We start from the raw sequence: 25,485 nt of genomic DNA, 5'->3' as shown, positions 1-25,485 counted from the left end.
CAAATGCCTCAACTCACCACAAATTCCGCAGAGGCGATTCACCGCAGCAAGATAAATACATACATATATGTATGTACATAGAAATATCTGCATTTGCATTGCTTGCATTTACATATATATGTACATACATACGAACATACATATGCATATGAAGTTAAAACAGGCGCGGCCCTTGCAACAAACAGCATTCGCTGGCTGGGATCGCTGTGTTTACTTTCAACTACTCTGCCGTTTGACTTGTTTTGGCTTTCCGCGGCTCAATATCTATGTATGTATATTATTGCATCGGCGTCAATTGCCAAGCAAAATCACTTGACTTTAATTAGCAACGAAACGGCTCAAGTTGTCGGCGAGCATGCGCAGCTACGACAATATGTACGTTGGCGCGTCTATTAGCTCAGAACACTTTGTCAAAATCATTTTATCAGGCGTGGAACCACGAGGGGGAGGGACGGACTAGGGGAAAGTGCACCCCACAAAAATTTTCTTAATAAGTGAACATAATTGGAACCATTTCCCAGCCACATATTCCCACCGAACATTTGAACATAGTTTAATGGTATGTTCCTTAACTTTAAAAATTGCGGGAACCTTTGCTTGGTTCATGGTGGAAATAGCTCTGATCCAGTACTCCATGAACTTACAGGTTTTTACACGAACTTGCAGGAAGTTACGGGAAAAATGATCCCATACTCCAAATTCCTCCAAAATCCTGCAAATGAGAGCGATTTTTGGAGAGCTGTGTAGAGAATGATGTTGCGAGATTTTACCCGAACTTTTTATTATGGTAAAATCATGAAAAGTGTCAAGCGATCATTGGCTGACGGTTTTTTTCAGGAAAAATGCTTATTTTGTTCCCGCAATTTTTGTTGTTACTCACTTTTTACACTCACTTCAGAGAGTAATTTTTCTGTTTGAAATTTTTACAGGATTTTACTGGAAAAGTATTGGATCAGAGCTAATCACCCTCATTGCGAGAGTCGTGTCGAATGCAAGTCGTTTTTCAAGAGTCGAATCGTACCGAAAATTTCACGTCATTGCCTAAAATTTCCACTCGACTAATGTATTAAAACGGAAAAGCTTGGCAGCACTGTAAAGTTTTCGACGATTTTACGCTTACGTTTACTTATTTCAGTACGACAATAGACAATGCGACTGTTGTCGAGTCGTACAATTTAGCTTAATTTGTGACTTACAGGTCTATTCTGCACGTTACCGAAGATTTTGTGACCGGAAAATTGTATTACCAAAAAATGTTACCACTTCTTGTCACCGCGATTTTATGTACGATGGCAACGCAGTGAAAATATTCAGCAATTCAGCTATGAAGATTTGTGGTAATTCCTGTATTGAATATTTCACGGGGCAATATTTTGTTACCGGTTACAAGAGAGCACAGAATGCGAAAAGGGTTTAAAAATTTACAGGAACTTTATTTACCGGTTACAAACTTTTTATTACCAGCGCAGAATAGACCTGTTAAAGTTACCTCTTTCTTTACAAAGTACCGCCAGTTTCTCAAAGCAAGTAGAGACAGGTCCTTCTGCATTTGGTTTTTTTTTGTTTGCAATAAAAATATGTTTTTCTTTTCTTGTTTTGTTTTGATTTAAGAGGTTACCTAATAATGTAGTTTTTTTTTTATTTCATGCCAGTAAAGTACCTACATTAAACGTTCAACCAGATTTCATGTCATTAACTTTCTCGAATAGAGTTTGCACTTTTCCATTCAATCGCACTTAAAATTTAAGTCAATTACACTCTCAATGCGTTTTCTATGTTGATGCTACTGAAGTGCTTAGTACGCTTTGTATTCTCTAAACGTACATACATATCATACATATTCATACTTAATGCGTTCATACAAATGAAGATGAAGTTTTGTAAATATAGCTCACAACTCATGAGCACTGAAGATATTCACAAGTGCAGTCAATTGGAAAATTCCAACTTCAACTAATTGCGGCAATGGTAACGCAGCTGGTTTCCAGTAACCATGTCTAAGTACAATCTGGTGTAGTATAAAAGGCTTAAGATATATTTTATGATACATATGTATGTAGAAAGGTGTTGCTTGAAAATATTCATATGTATAAACATACATAAGTACATACACAATAGTAATAAAGCAATTATAATCAGACAGGACAACACTGATTTTGGTACGGAAAATGTTAAAGCTGTTTTTGATAGAATTTTTTGTGCTGACCCTTGACCCTGAGGTCACTTATAGTCAATTATTGAACAACCAAAAATGATTTTGACAAACATTTTTTTTTCAATAGCACAATTTTTCAGTATTTTTTTATTGTTGGATGAAAAGAATAAATATATTACTATAAGTGACCACAAAGTTAAGGTGAAGGGATGGTATTTTAAGGGATAGTAATGGAGAGTTCTAGCTTTAATTTATTTTTGGACACTTTGACCTCATTTTTGTCAAAATTCGGAGATGATGGAAACTTTATACTTACGAGTTCGTAATCAGCACAAAAATGTCTATCCATAACAGCTTTACTATTTTTCGTGCCAAAATTGTTTTTTCCTTTTTCTGGGCTGTGTAATTTGTTTCGGTTTTACGAGTAATCTGCCTCTTTAATTTTTTATTTGTATTGGTTTTATAGATCTTCTACTTCTTTAATATCCATAACATTACTTTATCTTAATCCCCTTATTAAGGGGATTGATAAATTACGATAAAATTAAAGAGCTTTTCCCAAAAAAAAAAAACTAAACTTTAATACTCATAAAAAAAATAAAAAATTGTAGTGATAGGACGCGAAATCTTTTTGGGGTTTGATTACCACGTATAAATATCTACAAAATTTGGTGCATAGTTCGGTTAAGGTCCTTAAGTGATTGTACCCCTTGGGATTAAAGAGTGCTGATCAACCTTGTTTTCAAAATGACGGTGGTTCCACAACCTCCTGAGTGCCGCAGATCGAGTGTTACATTCCTTGCAGTCGACTGGTTAGAGGGGTGAGCATATGAAGGTCGCCATCTTATGGCTATTTAACACTCGACTCAGACCACTTACCCATAGCCATATGGATCAATAACCCCACCGACTTTGCTCCCGCGCAGCACGGAACCTACGCCAACTTCAAAAAAAAGTGATTGGAACGACTGCGCGTAATTAACCGACAGCTTCTTCGCCGCCCTCCCACCATCAACAAATGTATATACTGGCAGGTCGCCCGCCTAAGGGACCTTAATTTGGAGATTCGGCAACTCGTAGATCAAGACAAGCGGAAAAAATGGGAGGAGGATTCATAGAGAGTCGATCACCATCTACCACGACTCTCGATCTATGAATGCCGTGCCCGAAGCCCAATCATCACCTATCGCAGACACAGAGCTTCGACTGCTTGAGAGACCTGCGTTACTCTGGTCCAATTACGGTCAGAATATGGTAGACACCTCAACAGCTATTTGCCCAGAATCGAACCCGATAACCCCGTTGAGTGTCCAGCATTTGAAGACACCAAACACCTCTTCATATGTCAGCTCAATCCTACTCAGCTAACACCCCTCTCCCTCTGGTCTGACCCCGTCGAAAGAGCTTGTTTCTTTGGAGAGCGTGAAGGACTGTGCAGTTGCACATGTCCTGTTTTCGTCCTGCGTTCTGATCGTGCACGAGACCCATCTGTTGACGAGAAGTCCCCATATGGTCAAAATTACTCCCCCTCTCCTTACTTGGGGACACTGACACAAGGGTGCCTTCCCAGGCCAACTTATCTGCAGTGCAGTTTCCTGCTGTATGGCTAAAAGCTCTACTTTGCTGCTCTTCCAGCTGATTGTATAGGTCCACAATGAAAAGAAATAGTTAGAGAACGCCATCTTGTGTATAAAAATTAGCTTAATTATTTATGTATGTCGACCCCAAGCTAAACATATAATAATTGCCCCGGAAAGCTAGTGAAAAGCTCCCTGGGTTTCGACAGTCCTTATGTATGGAGGGGTCGTGCTGATGTACGCATATTGAATTCTTTATAGACAATCACAAGGAATCCTGTTCCTAGTGTTGCCGATTTTTTTTTTTTTTTTTTTTTTTTTAGAAAATTAGATATTTTTTAATTAGGCCTTCATAATTTTTGGCTGAATAAGTACATTTGGTTTTAAATTCAGAAAATCAGCGTACTGATTTGCGGAATGGGAAAAATTAGTACTATCGTGATTAAATCAGTACGTCTGGCAACCCTACTTGTTACTAATGTGCGGATCAATCAGAGGGAAGAGATGTGAGAGCTTTTGCGTGCTTTCGGTATAAACGATACCCTGGCGACAAGCTACAAGTACCTTTTACTATTTATCGGAAAAACATAGTTGTTTGAACACTAAATAATCTATGTAAATTTCAATTCATATTGGAACCACAAAATTGCGGTTTATTAAATCGCCGACTGTAAGTAAGAAGATTATTTTCACAGGCAAATGGTCCAAATCTTAACCGGCATACCACATCATGCCCCTTTCTGCTCCCAATCAGTTTCCCCCGGAAATAATAATTTTTCATAATTTTTCCTCTTTTGCGGGGTGTGTACATTTATTTTTATTATTTATTTGGTTCATTTCATTTATTTTTATTTTTTTTTTGGTTTCTTATTCAGGCTACATATACATTTCATTTACGTTATGTTACGAAACATAACGTAACATTACATTACATTATAACAACAACATACAATAAGACATCGACGCAATTACAATACATTACAAATTACAATGCTATTTCTAGATGTGCCTAGAACAGCGCATTTTGCAAACGAGACTCAAATTTATTTGTTTGTTCTACATTACATACTTACAAACACAGTACATGCAATAATTATGCTTTCTTGTGTTTTATAACACTTCTTACTTCTTATATATTTCTGTTTCATTGTTTTAGTTTCTTATTTTCATAAAAATGTTGGTTTGAAAGTTTGAGCGCATTTTGCCATCAGCTGCAAATGCGATCGATCGACCGAAGGCTTTTACGCAGACTCTTTGAAAATAAATACATACATACATATGTATGGGTAGATCCATATCAAATCGAATATTTTTGAAAGATAATCAAAATTCTAAAGGCTCAGTTAGTCTAGACTTAATTTACGTAACGGAACCTAATACATATATTGGCCAACGCACTATATTTTTCTTCAGAAATTTTTTTGGTCTGCCTTATCGGCGGCAAAGTTTAAATCAGCTGGAAAGAAAAATACAAATTATTTGCGCTTCTGGCTAAGTTGACGTGTTGAGTAATCATTGACAATCTCTTACGTAAGTTAAGTCTATACTACCTGATTTCTAATCGTCTCGATTTGGGGGATTTTGCAAGTATATTTTTAGAATATCTAAAACACTATATGTAATTGCAAAAATGGTTTTGGTCTCGTTTTAATGGTGATATTGAGGGTTATAAAGCAAATTTACAGAATTTTAAAATTAAAAATTCGCAAAAGCAAAAACTTATAAAAATTTGTGTCTAAACTTTTATACAATACCGATAAACGATCCTGAAATTTTTAAGCTGTTTTTTTTTTTAAAGAAACCAATTTTTGAATATTGAAGTATCTCTTTGGCAAACTCTAAATAAAGTTATGTTAAACCATTTTCATTTAATTTAAATTTACATATATTCAAAATTGCACAAAATATTTTTTTCCAAGGTTCAAAAATTCATATCTTAAAAAACATCTTAAAAATTTAGAGGCATTTTGTAAAAAAAATATATCCAAAGATTTATATAAGTTTATATATATTTTTAATTCGCAAATTCTGGATTTTTTTGTATTTTTCGAATCTTTTTTTCAATATATATTTTTTTTATATAAACCCAAATATCACATTTAAAACAAGACCAGAACCCTTTCTGTAACTAGCAGTTTCTGGGATATTCAAAAAATAAACTTGCAATAACCAGGAAATTCTAAAATTTTGAACTAAAAAAAATTTTAATAATTTTTAAATTACCAATTTTTTGAATGGGGATTTTTTTTTGAAAACTCTAAATAAAATTATGTTAAATAACTTAAACTTATATTAAAGTTTGTAAAGACGTTTTTTTTTTCAAGGTTCAAAAATTCATATATTGACTAAATCACCGGAGCTTTTAAGATCGGTTAGAGGCATTGTGGAAAAAAATTATTAAAAAATGTATATACATAAGGTTGTGCTTTTACATTTTTTCTAATTTAAAAATTCTGCAATTTTCTTATTTTTCGAATCTTTTTTAAATTTTTTTCTTATAAAAACCCAATTATTACATTTATAATGAGACGAGGACCATTTTTTAAATGATAGTTTAATATTTTCCAAAAATAAATTTGCAAAATCCGAGAAATTGTGAAATTATGCACTTTCGAAAAAAAAAATTTTTGTGACAGAACTTTTTTTATGATAAAAAAAGCTCTGACTAAAATTCATCCAAATAAAAAATTATCGGTTTCAACCATTGCTCAATTCGGCATGGATTGACCACATAAACATACATATAAGTACATATAAGTGTTACATATGTACATAGTATGTATGTATGTATAAGTAAACATATGAACATATGTATAAGCATTTATTTTAAATTATTAATGAAGTTTGCTTTACCGACATTTCGCTTAAAATACTAGAAACCTATTTTTTCAATCAATGACGAACATACATACATATGTTAAATTTCGAAAATATTAAGTCTTCGTGTCACTAATTTTTGTGTCATCTATGTAGCATATTTTATTTATTTGTTATGTAGTTTTCGGACACATTTATATTTAGTATAATTTTTTGTTGTTGCTTCTTCTTATGCTTAAATATTATGTCGTTCGTTTTTAACGATTTCATGGACTGCATTGTATCAGCGTTTTTTTTTTTTTTTTTGTTAATATTTACTACATTACTCTAATTGAACAATACATAAATTCTATACATCTAACTACGTTGTCTTACACAATTGCGTGTGTGAGTGTAAATGTTACCGAAGACTTCATTGATGAGTATGCTTTGATGCGCAAAACAAAAAAATAAATGAAAATAATTTAGCTTAATGCCAAAAATTAGTTTTACCGAACACATACATACAAACATATGTCCATTAGGTTAGAATTATAGCGGAAAAACTTTAACATCCAAGCAGCCGGTACTGCCATTATTATACCAGTGAAATCGAAGGTGCTCTGTGGGCGTGCGTAGAGCAACTGCTCATTGCCCCTGTAGTTTTACAGTCCTAGTTTTACATGCTTGTACTGGTTCCGTAAGGCTGCCCACCACTGCATACATCCGTATTGCAACTTTTTCATTAAGACCCCCTCGTGTCTTCTCAATAAACCATATACAGAAGTAATAGGCTTCGCTACTCGTTTTTAATATCTATGACTCCTAGATACTTCGCTCGTAGGCTTTGGCCATTCAACTTTTTTAATTCTAGGGACCTATTCCTTCAGTGTGTAGCTTCTCACTTTAGCTGAAATCAGCCATGAGTTTATAGGCTCCTCCGATTTTGAAGGATTCTTGTACGTATGCCGAAGAAGGCTATCAGAGTAAACTGCTTAAATTCGAGTCGTTGGTACGGTTCTTCACGGTTCTAATGACTTCATGAAGCGAAAGTGAGATGAAGAGATAAAAGATATTTATTTTGGTGTGAATTGCTGTCATCAAAAATTGGCACTGAAGAGAGCAAGGGATGACGGTAATTCGTTTAAAAATAATTCATCTTCCCACGCTGTCGGAAATATTAAGCCAAACCAAAGAATAGATAAAAAAAATAAATTTAGCGTCACACCCTAATGCACACACATACGAAAAGAGAAAATAGCCAAGTGAGGATAAATATTAGAGTTAAAATTAATCGCGCTTGTAAAACGAAGATAATGTAGGGTAGTTTTGGTCTTTCCTTGCTCTTGATTACAAAAAGTGAACACAGCAGGAACTATACTCGGGTCGAACAAATATTCCTTAGGGTATTTACAATAAAAATTATAAAAATTTAATGAGATATTCTATGATGATTGTCGGAGGTCATTTGAGTTTTCGAAATTACATTTGCGCATTTAGCAAGTGTCTTATGTACAAACGTACATTGTGTACATACATCCATGTTATACTTAGTAAATACATACCTACATATATAAACATCGAAGCCAAAATTTGGAAAGCACGAAACATAAACGTAGCTCTATAAAAAAAATATTAGCCTTATCTGTACGATAAACACGATAATAGTTAAGCGGTATTTTTTTTTTTTTTAGTAAATCAAAGTCTCCAATAATTGCTTCTTGAAACTGGCCAAATTTTGGCATCGACATTTCTGTATGTTCGATATTTGGCGTATGTATGTATTTGTCGTGAAATGAACGTCTCGCATTTCGCCAAAGCATTTGCTGTACAATATACTTACATACATACATACATACATACGTATGTATGTGTGTATACCTATTTATGTACGAGTCTTTTTTGTTTAATATTTTTCCTAAGTTCTACATACACAGTTCCTTTCAATAGTGGCAATTTTAACTTTGCATTTTCTAAGACACATTTTACATTAAAAAAAAAACAAAAACCGACAAACATTTTTCGAAGCTCAAATTTTCACGATAAAACCACTGTTTTTGCTGTTTTTTTTTAATTAGCATTTTTTGTTTCTAAATTGTTTTTCGTTATTGTTCGAATATGTTCTTATAATCAGATATAATTTTCTATAACACATACATACATACCTCTGTTTGTTTGTGTGCATGAATGGAATGTACAATACATGTAAAGCCAACATTTAATGCTACATACAATTATCATTTAATGTCACTGCGACAATTGCTTAAGTCTTGTAACCTACAAACGTACTTACATACTTAGGTAATTATGTAGACGTACTTACTTATGTACATAAGTTCATACATTCTGTGGGATTAATAGATGGCCCAGGAACGGACCGTGCTATGAATTCGTGCGCATACATAAAGCTTTCATAAATTGTTCGTACGAATGGTGTAAATATTAGAATACCAAAAAAAAAATATTTGTGTAATACAACGGCCCCTAGCTACATATCTAAATATGTATATATGTATGTATATCCTTTACATTCATCAAAAGAATTTAATTAGATTATGTGAGGTTACACTGTGTTTACATGAGGCAACTTTTAGTTGAAAGCAACAAACGCCACTAATCGCTTCCAATGAAGTTGGGGTGCAGCGAACTTTTGATTCAACTAATCGCCTCTAAAATTGCCTAGAAAATCGCCTCATGCGAACACCGTTTTATGGCAACTGTTTAAAGTCACCTGTATACAAACATACGTACATATGCAAATAAGGTAGAAGATGATAAGTTGCAAATATGTGCGAAGTGAACAACAACCATTTGTATTTTCCCTCTAGTGTAGGTATGTATAAGTTTTCAAAAACATCGATATTTCGTCCGTAAATATTGAAGAAATTTCCTCGTCGATTGATCATGTTCTTCACTTCACAGATGCTTTGTAGATGCTCTGTCGGCAATCGAAGCCGCACCTGCTGGGAGATAGCAAGTATCTCTGCACGTTTAGCTACAGCCAGACATACAAATGTGTTGAAATGTTCAATTTCAATCACATTTCTTTCAATCGGTGTATTGACCGTGTAAAAATCAAACAATAACTTGGTTGAAAAACCCATTGTACTTTTGGCTCAGCGTTATAGTGGCTTAATAGAACGAGCGTTACGTTTAGTCTGTTGCTCACCAGGTTTCGCTATCAGACCCAGAACATAGAGATAATAGGAAGCCTGTACAGTAGGGTGGTCCAAAAATGCATGTAAAAAAGTAAAGTCGGAATTTTTATGCTCTCACCACCTAAGATTGTTATATATGCAAAAAATATAACCCTCTTTTTTATTTTGAAATCGAAAAATATTTAGAGGTCGCTTAAAGCGCTCAAAGTTTTCCATGTATTTTATATAGGGAAAACCCACTTTTCGTAGAATTGGTATAGAATTCTTGAAAATAAATAATTTTCGACCGAAAAACCCCTGTTTCTCTTCAGGAGACCCCCAGTAATTATTTGTTAACCATTTTTTTATTGTAACTATATTTTATATGTCCACGAAAACCCCTAGAAAATGCCAGAAGAAGCAATGGGGAGATAAATAAAAAATGTTTAGCATTGAAAAATGGTTTGATATTAATAATCCAGAGAACCAGAGTTTTCCAAACGAAAAATATTGATTTTCAAGAATTCCTTACCATTTCCACGAAAAGTTGGTTTTTGTTCCATATAAAATACATGGAAAACTTTGAGCGCTTTGAGCGACCTTTTTGCTTACTTAGTCAGAGTCATACAGGGTTGGGGGTAATAATAGACGTTTAAGACTATAAAGAAATTCCTAATACATATAGGTTGGATCCATTTTGATGTCTTTTAAAATTCTGTGTCGACTGATTTATTTTCACATCGGCCAAAAGATACACAAATTTGTATCACCTTTTCGAAAGTACTTTTAGAACCCGTTATTTTAAAAAGCTCGAAACCCAGATGATTTAAAAAAAATCTGGACTTCTACGCAATCAATAAATGATAAAAAATTAATCGATCCTTGATTTGTGTGGTTTCCAGAAGTTTCCGGTATATTTTTGAAAGCTTTGGGATTTTTTGATGCTTCGATATTTTTTTGAATTATTTTTTCCTTTGAAAATTTCAAAGTATTAAATACATACACCAAAAGTTCTTGCCTTTTTAATCGCTTTAAAAAATTTGCGGTGACTACTGCCTTTCCAATTAGAATTGAAAGCTTTAAAAAGCATTGATATTCGTGAATACAAATGCACAAAAGTGGCGGAGAATGAAGCAGCGTCTTTGTAACGGAAATTTTCTCTGATTTAAATGTACATAAGTATGTATGTATGTACATTAGAGTGGTCCTTAAAAATTAAATGAAGGATTTTTTCTAGGTCTTACTCCCTCAATCGGTAATGTCACTGTCACAGACAACACATATAAATTTTGGTCTCGATTGGAGACGGTGAAGGCGTGTCGCACAGGGCGCAGAGTACATATTCCTCTATAAAGACTAAAAAAGTTAAAATTATTTTTTTTCCGTTACTACCATAGTCGAAGATATCACATATAAAATATGGTCCCGTTTGGAGTCGTTTAAGGCGTGTCGCAAGGACCAGATGCCTCTAAGGACTCAAAAAATTAAAAGTAATTTTTTTTTTCATTTAATGCCCAAAATCGATAATACTAAGTCGAGGATATCACATATAAATTTTTGTTCCGATTGGAGTCGGTTAAAACGTCTGCATAGGGTAATCTGAACTTTGACCCCTGTGCGACACACCTTAACCGACGTCAGTCCGGACCAAATTTTATATGTGATATCTTCGACTATGGTAGTACCGATTTTAGGTATTAGACGGAAAAACAAATTAATTTAAATTTTTTTGAGTCTCCATTGAGGCATCTGAACTTTGCTCCCTGAGCGACACGCCTCAACCGTCTCCAATCGGGACCAAAATTTTTATGTGACATCTTCGACTATAGTATCATCGACGTAGGGGTTGAGGCTCAGGAAATCTGATGTAAAAATATGCTTCCTACATTTAAGGACCACCCCAATGTACATCGAAATTCCCGGTGATACTTATTACGTTTCGCTGATTTTCGTGTCAATAATGCCTAGGCTGCAATTATGTATGTATATACATATGTACATGTAACGAAGAGATCTGTTGTGTCTGTATTGTTGGTGCTGTTGAGGTTATTTTTGGTGTAGGAAGGAACACTAGTTGCAGGCGATCATCAGCCGTCAACCAATTACCAATAATTTTTATTTTTGTTGGGTTTTTGCATTTAGTCTTGTATTTCTGAGCAGACGAGAGATATGTATCTACTACGTAACATTACTCCTTTTCATTGTTTGCATATTCTCGTCGCTCTCTGCCATGTACTGCCATGTTTTGGTTGGCTGGTTGGTGTTCGTGGTTGGTGGATTTCTACTTAAGTTTAATATTTTTATTATTTTTTTTTGTATAAGTATACACTTCCTTTTTGAGTGCTCGGAAACTCTGTTTTTATGGTTGTTGTGCCGTATTTATATTCTTACACATGTTTTGGTTTTTGTGTTTTGGTTTTTTAGCTGTTGCACGTACATTTATTTTTATTTTTCGGTAGTCGTTACCCCATATGCATATTTTTTTCGCAAGTATGTACTTTACACTTTTTAGATTTGAATGTGCATGAAATTTTTCATAATTTTTTCATATTGTTTCTTTTTTTTTTCTACATACAAATTTTTCTTCTTTGGTCATATTTTTTTAACCCTATGTACTAAGTAAATTTGACAATTGATTTTAATATTTAACGGAGAACATTGCCAGCATGTTGCTCTTGGTTTGCCTATTTTGATACTAAAATTACACTAAACTTACTTTTTTCAATTGGTTTTTGCTTTTGTTTTTTATTTATTTTTTTCAGTAATAATTTTATCTCTCGATACGTAAAAACAGTAAAAAATCGAAAAATCATTTAAAAAATCTATAATCAATTCGGCATTTCAAAAAACTTTGCATTGTCAATTAAATGTTGCGTGTGTTTCGCATTGTTGCTTGGTGGCGTTTCCTTGTGTACAACGATTCCTTGTTTATGTTTATGTTTATGTTTTTTTCATCTTTATATTTGATTACAATACATACCTACTTTTTATATCTTTCAAAATTATTTGGCAGATCAATGTGTATTTTTGTTTTTTTTTTTTGTTGTTCTTGGTTTGGTAACCTACAAATACCACATAATTTTTTTTTTTTGGATTTTTTATATTTTTCTGAAAAGTTTACTATTGTTTCTAAATTCTTTGCTTCTTCTACATACATACATATATGTTTCTCATATACATACATATTCACATGAAAATAAACACTTTCTGTCTGCACAAATTGCTATCCTTTACCTAATTCGCAACAACTTTTGGGTTTTCAGTGTTGTAACTTTCACGTATTTTCATTTTTTATTTATTTTTTTTGTAATCTTTAGTATGCGCTATGATTGGTTAAATTTCAACTACAACTATGACGACGTTGTGTGTAAACATGCCTACAAATATACACATTTATGTAAGTAAGTATTTAAAACTAATTCCCAACTTCACGGCCCTTAGGTGCAATCGGCGCCTAAACGTGGCACGCATCGTCTCTTTTGTCCCTGCTACACATTTTTTGTGGCGTCTTACAAAAATTTGGCATCATTTGAAATCCATTGGAATACTCATATTTGTATTTGGGCTAGTAAGTTATACAGTTCGCCGCATTATACTCGCCGCAGGTCGTTTCGCTTTAACGAACACGTCTATAAAATGCAAAAAATCTAAATTGTCACGCAGTTGAGAACTCAACTGAAATTCGTTCTCGTATTTACCCGTAATTTAGTTAACATTTAATTCAATAATTCTATATGGTTTTTGTGTTTCGTTTTTGTTTTTTTTTGTTGTTGTTGTTTTTCATTTACAGCTTGGCTCGATCTTATGACTCGGGTGCAGCGAAAGTGTGAAAATCCTTCAAAGTGGAAGGTGAGTCCATTTTAATTATGTTCTTACGTTTCTTGAGCCTTACGAAAATCTAAATTTATTTAACTTATAAGCGTTTGAGTGTTTAAAGCACTCGCTTTCTAGGGTGGGGTGGTTATAATTCTTCCAGTGTTTAATTTTTCTTTCGTTTGTTTGGTGATGCTTCGCCTGAACCTGCTACATACATACATATGTATATCTATTGCTATTACTGGGCTCGATTCTGTTAGCAGCATTTAAAATATGAAGTCTCCGCAATCCATGGCATAATCAAAGTCCTCGCCGCCTAAGTCTTCAACGCCAGTCGAATGGAAATCAAAGCCACCGATATCAGTGTGGTAGACGGCCCCACTACATGACGTGTCCACGAGATTGGTGCAGTGCGTGGTGGGCAGTGCATGTAAGGTAAAAGTATCCTCACACTGCGACCAAGTCAGACCTGTCAAAAGAGTAATCGAGCATAAATATTTATATATATAACAAGATCTAAGTTTTTAGTTAAGGATTCTGATGTCTACTACATAGGAAAATGTTTTCTTTCTATTGCAACGTATGAGGAACGACGTCATTCGATAGCCATACGTACGAAATATAAAACGTGCTATCACTTCAATGGATCGGATATTCGCATACCGGTTCAAGAAATAACACGTATTAATTCTAATATTTAGGGCTGTCATGGAATCCAATTGCTGTCGGAATTGGATTTAAAAACGACAAAAAAAAATTTCATTGGTGTCATTAAATCCAATGTTATCGGTTTTTTGTTCAAAACGAAATTAGTGTCGATTTTAGGTATCAAAGAAACCAATAATATCGATTTTGCTATCGGAAACAAACCAAGCAGCTAACTGCTGTTGGATTTCTTTTGCTTACTAGTTTTTATTCGTTGCAGTAAAAAAGAAAAAAATATTAATGTACATATTCATATTTTTATTCATAACTAGGGGAAATCATAAAAATACAACGTAAAACAGTATACTTCCAATAACCGAAATGCTACGACTGCAGATGTCTTTTTGCTTTCACTAATTTTTGTTTAAATTATTGAAAACATTTCAATTTTGTGAAATTTCGCCAAACAAATTTACATCGGTTTTGTTTACATTCGAAAAGAGCAAAGCCAAAACGACACCAAATGAAACCAATATTGTTTCGTAACTCCGCTAAAAAGCAAATCCGACTTGGATTCCATGACAGCCCTGATTGATGAATAAATGTTGAGTTTTCATCTCTTCATCTGAAAAAAGTGTATTTATCATTAAATTTCCGACGCAAGTCACAAAAGAATATTCCGGAAAATATCTTGCGGTCAACAATAACGACAAAAAAATGTCGTACTCAAGGCTCAGATAGTCTAGACCTACTTACGTAACGTAATCCAATATATTGGCTAATGCAATATATTTATGTTTATGCTTGTTTTTTTGATGTGGCTTATAAGCGCCAAAGTGACAATGAGATGAAAAGGAAGATACAAAAACAAAATATTTTCGCGTCTGGCTAAGTTGACGTATTGACGATTTCTTACGTAAGTTAAGTCAAGACTAGACTAACTGAACTTTTAGTCGTAGTCTTGCTTTCTTTAGAGTTTTCGGCAAACCTACCATTTTGGTATATAACCATTATATTTGACAGATATAAATATTTAGAAATGAGAATAAAAGTGTACTATCGTCCACGCGACGAAGCTCCTACTAACCATCAAACCACCGTCAAATCTGAGACATCTGTTTAAAAATTTCGCTACAAACTTTATGGGGATTTTTTCGTTTAAAAACGCGATTTTTTTTTTAATAAGTTTGCTTTAAAAGATTTCGGCAACCCTGGTCCTAATGTGCCTAGCATTTGCTACAACTGATTAAGAATACCATCGCTATTGATTTCATATGGGTTCAAAGTTTATTGTTGGAGATGACATGACTGACAGGGTGGCAAGATATTCCATCCCTGATAGGACTATTTATACATAAGTATATCACAGTTTGGCAAAATTAAAAAAAAAAAAATTTCTTTTCAAGTGTTAGGCCTACCGTGTTCGATTCATCACTTCTCTTTTTTTGATGTGGACTGGTTAATGTCGGACCAGATGGCTCAGCTTCTATTACCGAGACGACTTCATTTATTTGACTAAATATTGTCTCTCATCTGCCTTCGACTGGAGGTTCTGTTGGAATATCTTCTAATATAGCTTAGAGAGAGATGTTCTTGAAACATCTGGGCATGATAGTGTTTATTTAGATGCGCTCCCCAGTTTGATGGCTGGGGTTGTTTGCCATTGGGCGGATCGGAAACAATTTTACTCAGTAAGCGCTGGAAGAAATCTTATCATCGAGAATTGTGGCAACACTGTTAAAGCTATTTTTGATAGACTTTTTTGTGCTGATTACGAATCCGTAATCCAGATTTTAAACTAAATGAGCTAAAAAAAATCTTAAAGAAACAAAAGGCGATAAATTAGGCTTAAATTAAACCTAGAACTTTGGACTACTATTCCTGAAAATACTATCTCTGCACATTGACCTGGTAGTCACTTATGTATGTATAGTCATTTATTGAACAGCAAAAACTGATTTTGGCGAAGTTTGAGGGCATCTCACCTAAACTGTTTTCTCCAAAGGTTTTCTTTCCTCTCTGAATAGATTACAACGTATGTATGTTTGTATATATATATATTTGTGTGTTCCACTTACCGCCGCTCCACACTCCATTCGGCAAAGTGGCCCAGCCCCAACCGTGTCCCCAAGGCAGTGCGCATGCCAATGCTGGCTTCGAGTCCGGCTTTTTGCTCAAAATGGCTACAGCGGCATCACTCTTCACCAGCGGATTTTGAACGTAGAAAGTGCGATGGTGGGCCAAAGCTGGATGGGCGCTGCTACTTCTATGTGCCGAAGTTTTGCGTTGTTTAACCTCGGACGTTGTGGCCGCTACAATCAAAGTTAAACAATTAGGCCCATTACTTGTATGCATGTATGTATGTCTGTATGTACGGATGCATTTTATGGACTATTGTGTTCGCATGGAGCGATTTTGCGGTCAAATTTTAATTGAAAGTAACAATCGGCCTTTTCAACTAATCGCCTCAAAAATTTTCTGGAAAATCGCTTCATGTAAACACCGTATTAGCAAATGAATAATTCTATAAAACGTACGTCGTATGCGCACTAAAGGCCGGCGTAAGACATTCATAAGATGCGGCTTGTCAACTACGAGCTCTATTTGGGGTGGCGGAGGCAGCTACATAAATGTCAAAAAACAGAAAATACATTAATATAATGGAGAATACAATTAACAAATATGTATATATGCTTGGATGTATATTAGGGTGCCCAGCGAAAAAAAAATTATGAAATTTCATGACCCTTTGGGGGTCCTTTTTATGGGAAATAATATATTTTCTGATCTAAAGAGAAATGTCGCGATAACAAACATAAAATAGCATTTCCAATAAAAAGGAAATAATTTGTTGTAGGGTCTTGAAATTTTATAATTTTTGTTTTTCGTACATATCTGTGCCAATAAAGAATAACAGCTTAAGTCATATGCTTGTGAATGTATGCATCAGCCAGGTTAAATTCTATTAGCAAATTCATATGAAAGTGTAGAAATTTGATTTCAGCAAAGCCTTCTTCAATATTGCTATGAAGTCTCACAGAAGAATTCCTATTGTGTATTTTGGGTTTGCCTTCCGACTTTAGCCGGTATTCGCAAAGATATATGAATGTACATATATACATGAATACATATGTATGTATGTATGTACTATTCTTATTTGGCTACTACTATGTAAATTAACTTACCGTCTTAGTTATGGCGTCAACCCATTCACTGCAAGGAAAATAAGAAAAAGGCCAAAAGCAAATTTATGAGTACGCATTTCGTACGTAAAAAATTTATTAGACAACTATTTACCTGACTTCCTGTTCAGATTTGGCCAACATCCAATAGACTTTGGAACGTTTTCTCCTCGAACCCAATGCAATCAACTGTGATACACTGCAACCTTCGGGCAGTGGTGGGCGTCGTGGTATTTGCCCAGTCCAATGTGCAATGGCCAACATCTCGGGCGCTTCTTTGACTAGGATTTTACCAGCTGGCGATGATCTCCCAGGTTCCTGAGTGTTCAGGTTTTTGTTTTTTTTTAATGGTTATAATAAACGAGTATGTATGTATGGTTTGCTTATTTTGTATTATTGTATAATGTCTTAACAGACATTAGGAAAATAATTAAATATAACAAATTAAGGCCAAATTCACAGAGCTTACTGAAAATTTGTAGTTAGCTGCCGATTCGAGTTAACTACGCACTGTGAATTTGGCCCTTAATCTTAATAGTAAATTGTTTATTCAAAAATTGCCCTGTGTCAATAGCTTTATGTCCTAGCTGTTTGGGGATGCCATGCGCATTTGCCACAAATTTTATAATGCCGTATTTCTTTCTTTGTTTAATATGAATTTGTACCATATTCTTAAAAAATCAAAAATGTTGTCCGCTTTTGAAATCACCGTTACGACCCTGCCATTCCTTTCACGACATGTAGTAAAGGTCAGCATCCTTTAGGCGGTTACTGCGCCATTAAAGAACAAAAAGAAGACTTTTGTCATTTGTCGATTGGTGACTGTAAACACTGCAGCTGCACCTTACCGAGTAACGCAAGTCTTTGCCCGCTGAAGGCTGGTCACTCGCAAATTATATTTTTAACAGTTTCCTCGTGACAGTTACACTTTTTTTCCTCTATATGACCTAATTTAAAAGCATGTACTGCTGGCAACCATGCTTTGTTAGCAGCCCTACCAAACGACTCAGGTCTTTTCTACTTGTTGATAGTAGGAAATCAGTACGTTTCTTATCGTATAAACAACAAATAATCTTGAGTTCTTTTCCAAAAGCTATCCGCCTTGCAGTCCATGAGCAGATCGTGTAATCTTTTGATTTCCTGAAAAGAACCAATTCCCTTAATCCTTTTATCTGTCACTAATGAGGCGTCTAAGAGAAAGCTCTCCTCGCTCGTCAGCTCTCTCATTACCTTCCACACCCTTGTGTCCTGGGACCCAATATGGCTTTTGCCTTCTTATAGCCTCCTCACAGTCCGCTACGGTAATCGAATTAGTTTTATATGAAAGTAGCTTATCTATGTCGGCCGCTGTGGTATAGTGGTAAGCAGTGCGCGCTTCCACTCCGCAACGCCTGGGTTCAAACCCTGGTCAAAGCAACATCGCAAAAAATATAGAAAAGAGGTTTTTTCTTAACAGCGGTCGTCCGTCGGCAGGCAATGGCAAACCTCCGAGTGTATTTCTGCCATAAAAACAGCTTCTCATAAAAATACAATCGCCGTTCGGAGTCGGCGTAAAACTGTAGGTCCCTCCGCTTTGTGTGACAACATCAAGGCGCACGCCACAAATCAGAGGAGAAGCTCGGACAAACACTAAAATATGTGTAAACGCCAATCTATTATTATATTAGGTTATCTATGTAAATATTTAGCAGCATGTTTGGCTCTAGAAATTATAAGTTTCCGGTTCGGTGAAATGCATATACTGCATAGCCCACTCCTTCGTTCGCTTACACGCAAAGGACATTTAAACTAGAAAGACGGGCAGAGGTCATTTGACCCATTTCATCTTTTGCCAGTTATTTATGGCCTTATCACAGTTAAATATATTCAACAAATTTATTGAGTTTGAAGCCGTTTTTTTCTGGCATACCAGATAATAAGAAGATAAGAGGGGATAGATACTCTAGAATGCTACCATACTCATGTAAGCTGAATGAAGTATGAGAAGATCAGCGCGTTGGGCTATCAATAGCACACATATCTTGATATACAGACATACACGAAATCTCGTGGTATCTTGCATTCACTTCTGAAATGATCCACAAATCCAAAACTGCTGTATACTTTTGTTAACAAAAGACATGAAGGCAATCGCCACGAAAGCACTCAATTCGTTACTAACCTCTCCTCCGACGGGTCTGTTTGCAAGAGAGTGGTCATGTAACACTAACATAAGGTTTAACGCGACCAAGAAATGGAGTCATCTACTTATTAATCACTGCAAAATATTGAACGACTACTGAATATCCTATAACCGACAACATCACACTCTCCCGCACTACCAACGTTCAAACGAAGAATAGGCATTGGGTACAGTCAGAGAAAGAGGATCAATTCATGTTTGCACGGTTGCGTCAAAACTCGAGAAAAAATAGTGGTCGAAGCGATTTTTCGGAGGCATCAGGTATATGTTTCAGCTTTCGCATTCTTTACTACTGCAGTATTTTTTCAAGTGGAACTGATGGCTATTACAACGGCCGCTTCACTGGTATAGTGTGATACCAATCCTGATCATGGAAACTACATTTTCACTGACAGCCAGGCAATTTTTAAATGCCTGGGAAAAATTTCGCCCACTTCAAAAGTAGTTGCTCAATGTCGCCGATCCCTTAACAGGATTGCTGAGATAATTCGTCAATCTAAAATTCACAGAAATTTCCAATGAAAGATGACGAGTACAATCAACCTGTTATATTGCTAGAACACTATGGCCAGCCATAAACGCCCAATGAACTAAGCCTCTACTTAACCTATGGAGGCAAGAAATCCACAGAAACTTAAGTCTGATTGAATCCCACTCAGCTAAACTGGACGCACGGTGGAACGACCACTGAATAAGCTGCACGGACAAGGAAGAGGGGAAAACCATCCGAAACCATGTCTGCCATTGCCTAGCTCTGGGAAAGTGGAGAGCAACAGCTATTGGATGATTAGAGTTTATGGACTTTCTTGCCAAGCACCAAGTGGTTTGAAGGGGAACGGGGACAACTGAAAACCGCATCCGGTATCACAAAGCACCCTGAGTCTAAGTGAGTCCCACAGCGTAGTGCCACTCAACCTTGCCTACCCTAACCTTTTTCAAAAACAAAACTATAATGATAAGAGACCTATTAAGCGATGCATCAGAACAGCATTATTTTGACGTCTTTTCTGTGACGGTTCAAAATGCATCCTATCTACCCTTTTCAGCTTCATATCCACTACTTAATCTGCCTGACTTATAGTTGATATAAAAGTTCGACTATTCGACAAGTTCGTATAAAAAACACCTTCTAAGTGGTCTTGCATGAAAATTTGTGTTTTCGTATATTATGGCTGGTTAATTTGTATGAAGATTTATTTCGACATCCTTCCGAGGATATCAGGATTCTGCATTAAATTATAAGAAAACTTAATATTTATTCAAAATAGCTTCGTTTAAAATTGATGCGGCTTTTTGGAATTGTACGTCTAATCCGAATCTGCTCGGAAGGAAGGGGAAAAAAATACCCACCTTAATTTACTTACATATGTATAAATAATAATTTTGTTTATTATATTTGCACTTACCGTAAACCAAGCCATTGTCGAGTCATCGTACAGCACTACCCATTCCTCGACCCAGCGGTTCCACAGCAATTGCTCTATAAAGTTTATTTTTCGGAAAAAAATAAATAAATTTTGAAAAATATTACAAAATCTTTTCATTGACTCCCAACTCTGAAGGTCAACCACTCTTGGTGGAATAAAATATAAAAAAAACGCAAATGTAATTTGACTTCTCAAGTATTTCTTAGCTTGTTTTAGACATTTGTCCATATGTTGGCAACCAGTGACCCATAACGACATCCTCCCAAGCCCCCAATGTCTTTGGCAAGCCAGAGCTGACACTTGAAGTGAAAGTGAAATTATGAAACCACACAAGTGGGCACTTCATGCATTTATACACATGCTTGCGTACATATGTACATATGTACATTGTACATATATGCGAGTATGTTAAAACGGATGTGAATTCGTTATTGTAGCAAATGCCTTTTTTGCGGCAGTGAGATTCTTGAAAATTTAAATGCGCTTACAAATGTAATCTGCACCATCATCATCACCATCAGCAAAAGCTACAGTTACAGCAACAGTAGTAATAACGAAAACAAAAAAAGTTGGAAAGTCTAAGTTCGGGCGGAGCCGAACATTAAATACCCGGCGCAAGTATTAATTGTATGTTTTCCCCTTTCCGAAAACTACCGCTACATGGTAAGCTAGGGGTTGTTTTACCCCTATTTTAAACGTCTTCGATAGATCGTTCAGTTTGACATAATGAGATAAACTTAACTATGTAGTCGTATGTGGGCGGTATCACGCCCATTTTCCAAAACTCCATAATAATGTTGTTTCTTTTCAAGGAATTGTTAGTATCAATTTTGAGTAAATTAGCATCCTTAAATTTCGAAACATCGAAGTTTCAAGCATTTCTGAAATTTACCGTTATATGAAAAGTGGCTGTAATTTTAGCCCGATCTCAATAATTTTCAACCCTTTGCTTTTATGTGACAAGCACAATAACCGTACCGAATTTGGTACAAATTAGTAGTGGGCGGTGGTAATAAGTGGGCGGCGCCACGCCCTTTTTCCAAACATTTTTATCAAAAACGTATTTCCCGATAAAGAATTATTGCAAGCATCAATTTTGAATAAATAAGTTTTAGTACTTACTGATTTTTTGAAGATTTCGTATTTCTCGAAATAACCGTTATTTGGGAAGTGGGCGTGGTTATTGTCCAATTTTAAAAATTTTTAGCCAGTTGGTATTGTGTACTTAGGCCAATAACTGTTCCTAGTTTGGGAGAAATTGGTCGAGCGGTTACCAAGATATAAACATGTAATCATAAGTGGGCGTGGCTGCGCCCATTTTCCAAAAATGTATAATATTCTTATTTTTCGTCTAAAAATTATTGTAAATATCAATTTTGAGTGAATAATAGTCAGGAGTTACTAAAATATCGCAGTTTTCGTATTTCTGAAAATTATCGTTATATGGGAGGTAGGCGTGATTATTCTCCGATTTTTCCAATTTTCAATACCATCCGTCCTACGCCCGAAGGAAGTATGTGTACCAAGTTTCGTTAATATATCTCAATTTTTACTCAAGTTATCGTATACGGACGGACGGACGGACGGACGGAGAGTTACCGCTTAATCGATTTCTTTTCTAATCATTTATGTATACATTTGTCTAAATATATCTATCTCGATTCGTTTGGCCTGTTACAAACAACCGTTATGCGGACAAAGTTATAATACCCTTGTGCATAAGTGCGCTCGGGTATAAAAAAAATGATACCAATGTCATCTTCATCTACAACAGTGCTACCGACACTTACATACATGCATACATATGTATGTATGTATGTACATCGACAGCAGCACCATAAGCTTTTACCACTAAACAGGCAGGCGGCCCTTAAAAGCCTTCATCAAATCTCACTTCCCCTCCTCAACTAGGTAATATACATACATACATACATACATATATACTTAAAAAACAGTGTAAGCAAATGTGGCTGTGCACCGCTTTACCCCATGGGGCTGCCTGCCACTTAGTGAGCGCTTTGGAAATTTGTGCCATTGTTTGTGCGCGTCGGAAGGAAGGAATTGCTGCGTCATGTCAATGTGTATTGCACTTATGCTGATTTAGCAAATTGTCGCAAAATCCTGCGAAATTGTGTATGACACAAAAAGTATGTAATATACATACATACATACATACCCCGTATAGGCACACATACATACAAATTTACATAGTGCATATACACATGTATGTATGCCTGTGTGTATGTACATTCATTTGATTGTTAATTTTTTTGTTTGAGAATGTTGGCTTGTATCAGTTGGCAAAGCACCACTACCGATGTATTTACCTACATACATACATACATACATACTACAGCAACATTAGAGGAGCATTTGGCCGTGAATCGGCTGATAAGCTAAAGTGCTGCTGCAGTTTCTTTGCCCACTCAACATATTTTATTTATGCCATCGCAAGGACGGAGTTGTTTTTCCGTAAAAATTGTTTAAAAATTTTTGATTGATCTTGCAAATGCTTAGTGCTTTTCTTGTTCATAGGGTGTCCTTCACTTCCCTTTGGCGCTTGTATGTATGCACATAAGTACTTATGTATGTATAGTACTAAAGTCGGTGAATGAAAAATAATTTTTTATGCCGTAAGACAAGTGCTTATTCGCTCTCACTGAGGACTCCACCTTTAGTTACTCACTTTTGTATCGCAACAAGTAGCCTCCTTTGATCTGTTTCCCAACAGTACCTGAAAGCAATGAAGAAAAAAATATTTTAATTTCGTACAATCAGAAAAATCGTTTTCGTATTTTATTACAATGAGCATATGTAAACAAACTGCATTTGAAATTATATTGTTTAGAAAATTTTTATATAATCGTTTATACACTCCCAGTTATTAGATTAGCAGACCCCTTTGATCCCCAGTATGTACAGATTCCCTTTTCTTTGTTTAATATTCATTCATTTTTTTTATAAAAATGTAGCATATTCTACGCCCAACTCCGATTTTAAAATTGTATAAAAATAAAAAAAAAAAACATGTCAAAAAAGAGATGTGCCATCCTAATGACCTACAGAAAATAAGTTGATAACATTTTCAGAAAAATTTCAGATATGCCGTTTTTTAGACCATAAAATAAAGTGCTAGTTTCAAGTGGCCTTTAAATATCGATTATTTTTTACATTTTATTTTATTTTATTTTATTTTTTTTTTGTTGTTGACGGTGCTGCGCAATTCTTCCATATAAAAATTTTGTCGAGCATACTTTGTATGGAAGAAAATGCATGATACTGTCAACCAAAACAATTTCAAAAATCAACGGCATTTTTTAGCCACTTGAAACTCGCACTGATCTAATGACAAATGGGAGTGAATGTATGTAAGCATAAAAATGTCGTGTGCGTCTGTTTATATGAAAACTACTGAACCGATTGAGCTCATATTCATAGCACCTATCGTTAATTGTACTGCATGCGCAATATAACTACACCAGTATAACATGTGTCTATTGTGCAAGGGGATAAATTTACGATAGCTAGCGCTGAAGTTAAGATATTTTTAAAACCTATTTTTATAGCCTAAAGGCCCGTACGCAGCTCTAAAGAAAACGGTCAAGAAGAAATTGCCATTATTTCGTGTGTGTGTGTGTGTTCAAGGAATTTTGACATCTGAGCCTATTGCCCCACTCTTTCCTCCAGAAATAATGGGACGGGCATATATTTCTGTTGCAAACCTGAGTTGGCTTGTGCTATTTTTGAAGTGAAACTTCTTAATCGAGTTCGGAGATGGTTGCGTTAAATATTTAACACCAAGCCATAAACTCTCTATCGTTCGTTCGATTTTTAAAAATGAGGTGTCACATGAAAGGCCTTGTCCTTCGGGTGTACACCATAGCCTTAGTTCCATGAAAGGAGTTGCCACATGTTAGAAAATCGAACTCAAAATTTCTCTGCCGCAGAGGGTTGCGTAAAATATTTAACATCAAGTCATAAAATCTGTATCGTTCGTACGATTTTCAAAAGTGAGGTGTCACATGAAAGGGCTTGACCTGCAGATGTGCAGTATGGTTTTAGTCTTTTAAAGGGTTGCCATATATACGAAAATCAAATTCAAATTATTTATTTAGTTAAACGAATTATCCCAATATGGGTATCAAAAGAAATGGTTTTGAATAAGTTGTATTTTCTAGCTAAATGTAGGAGGGTTGCCACCTGTTTCAAAAGTCAAATTTAGTTAAATTATACAAAAGTCGTACGCTTAAAATACTATACTGTACAGAAAGAGCTTACAGAAACACAATTAAAATATTTTTGAGGTGCCTGAAGAGGGTGGCCACCTGTTTAAAAAGTTAAACTCAAATTATTGAAGCAAATCTTATTATTATAGCTCCGTTATGTTTGCGATAAATATTTAACGCAACGGTACAGGTAGCATATGACGGGTATAGAAAACGAATAGCTGCGTTAAACGCCAATTGGGCGGGAAAAGACTAATGCAAAGACAAGAATATAATCAAAAACAAATATAAAGATAAGATGAAGATGAAGATGAAGATGAAGATGAAGATGAAGATGAAGAT

The 25,485-nt window shown here is 35.2% G+C and overlaps 1 protein-coding gene and 1 long non-coding RNA gene across 3 annotated transcripts in view; both read right to left on the bottom strand.

Annotated features, from left to right (window-relative positions):
• Positions 1 to 6,392: 6,392 nt before the first annotated feature.
• Positions 6,393 to 9,811, bottom strand: LOC118737715. The gene is made up of 2 exons (XR_004992834.1): positions 7,053 to 9,811; positions 6,393 to 6,976 (listed from the first exon to the last, which is right to left on the bottom strand). It is a non-coding gene; the product is annotated as an uncharacterized LOC118737715 (long non-coding RNA).
• A 2,160-nt stretch (positions 9,812 to 11,971) lies between these two features.
• The window catches only part of LOC118737713, a 29,939-nt gene continuing 16,425 nt past the window's right edge, over positions 11,972 to 25,485 (bottom strand). For both annotated transcript variants that reach the window (XM_036468418.1, XM_036468419.1), the window contains exons 3-9: positions 23,604 to 23,651; positions 20,897 to 20,970; positions 17,424 to 17,626; positions 17,312 to 17,339; positions 16,664 to 16,748; positions 16,205 to 16,438; positions 11,972 to 13,950 (exon numbers count right to left, since the gene is read on the bottom strand). In XM_036468418.1, coding sequence (XP_036324311.1) covers positions 13,748 to 13,950; positions 16,205 to 16,438; positions 16,664 to 16,748; positions 17,312 to 17,339; positions 17,424 to 17,626; positions 20,897 to 20,970; positions 23,604 to 23,651 — 875 coding nt within the window. In that variant the 3' untranslated portion in view covers positions 11,972 to 13,747. The remainder of the gene's footprint in view (positions 13,951 to 16,204; positions 16,439 to 16,663; positions 16,749 to 17,311; positions 17,340 to 17,423; positions 17,627 to 20,896; positions 20,971 to 23,603; positions 23,652 to 25,485) is intronic.

This window comes from Rhagoletis pomonella, unplaced genomic scaffold (genome assembly GCF_013731165.1).
Source record: "Rhagoletis pomonella isolate Grant_MI unplaced genomic scaffold, Rhpom_1.0 Rhpom_scaffold_00004, whole genome shotgun sequence".
NCBI classification, from domain to species: Eukaryota; Metazoa; Arthropoda; class Insecta; order Diptera; family Tephritidae; genus Rhagoletis; species Rhagoletis pomonella.
The sequence above is the reverse complement of the archived record's forward strand: the minus strand, read 5'-3'. Positions and strand labels throughout refer to the sequence as shown.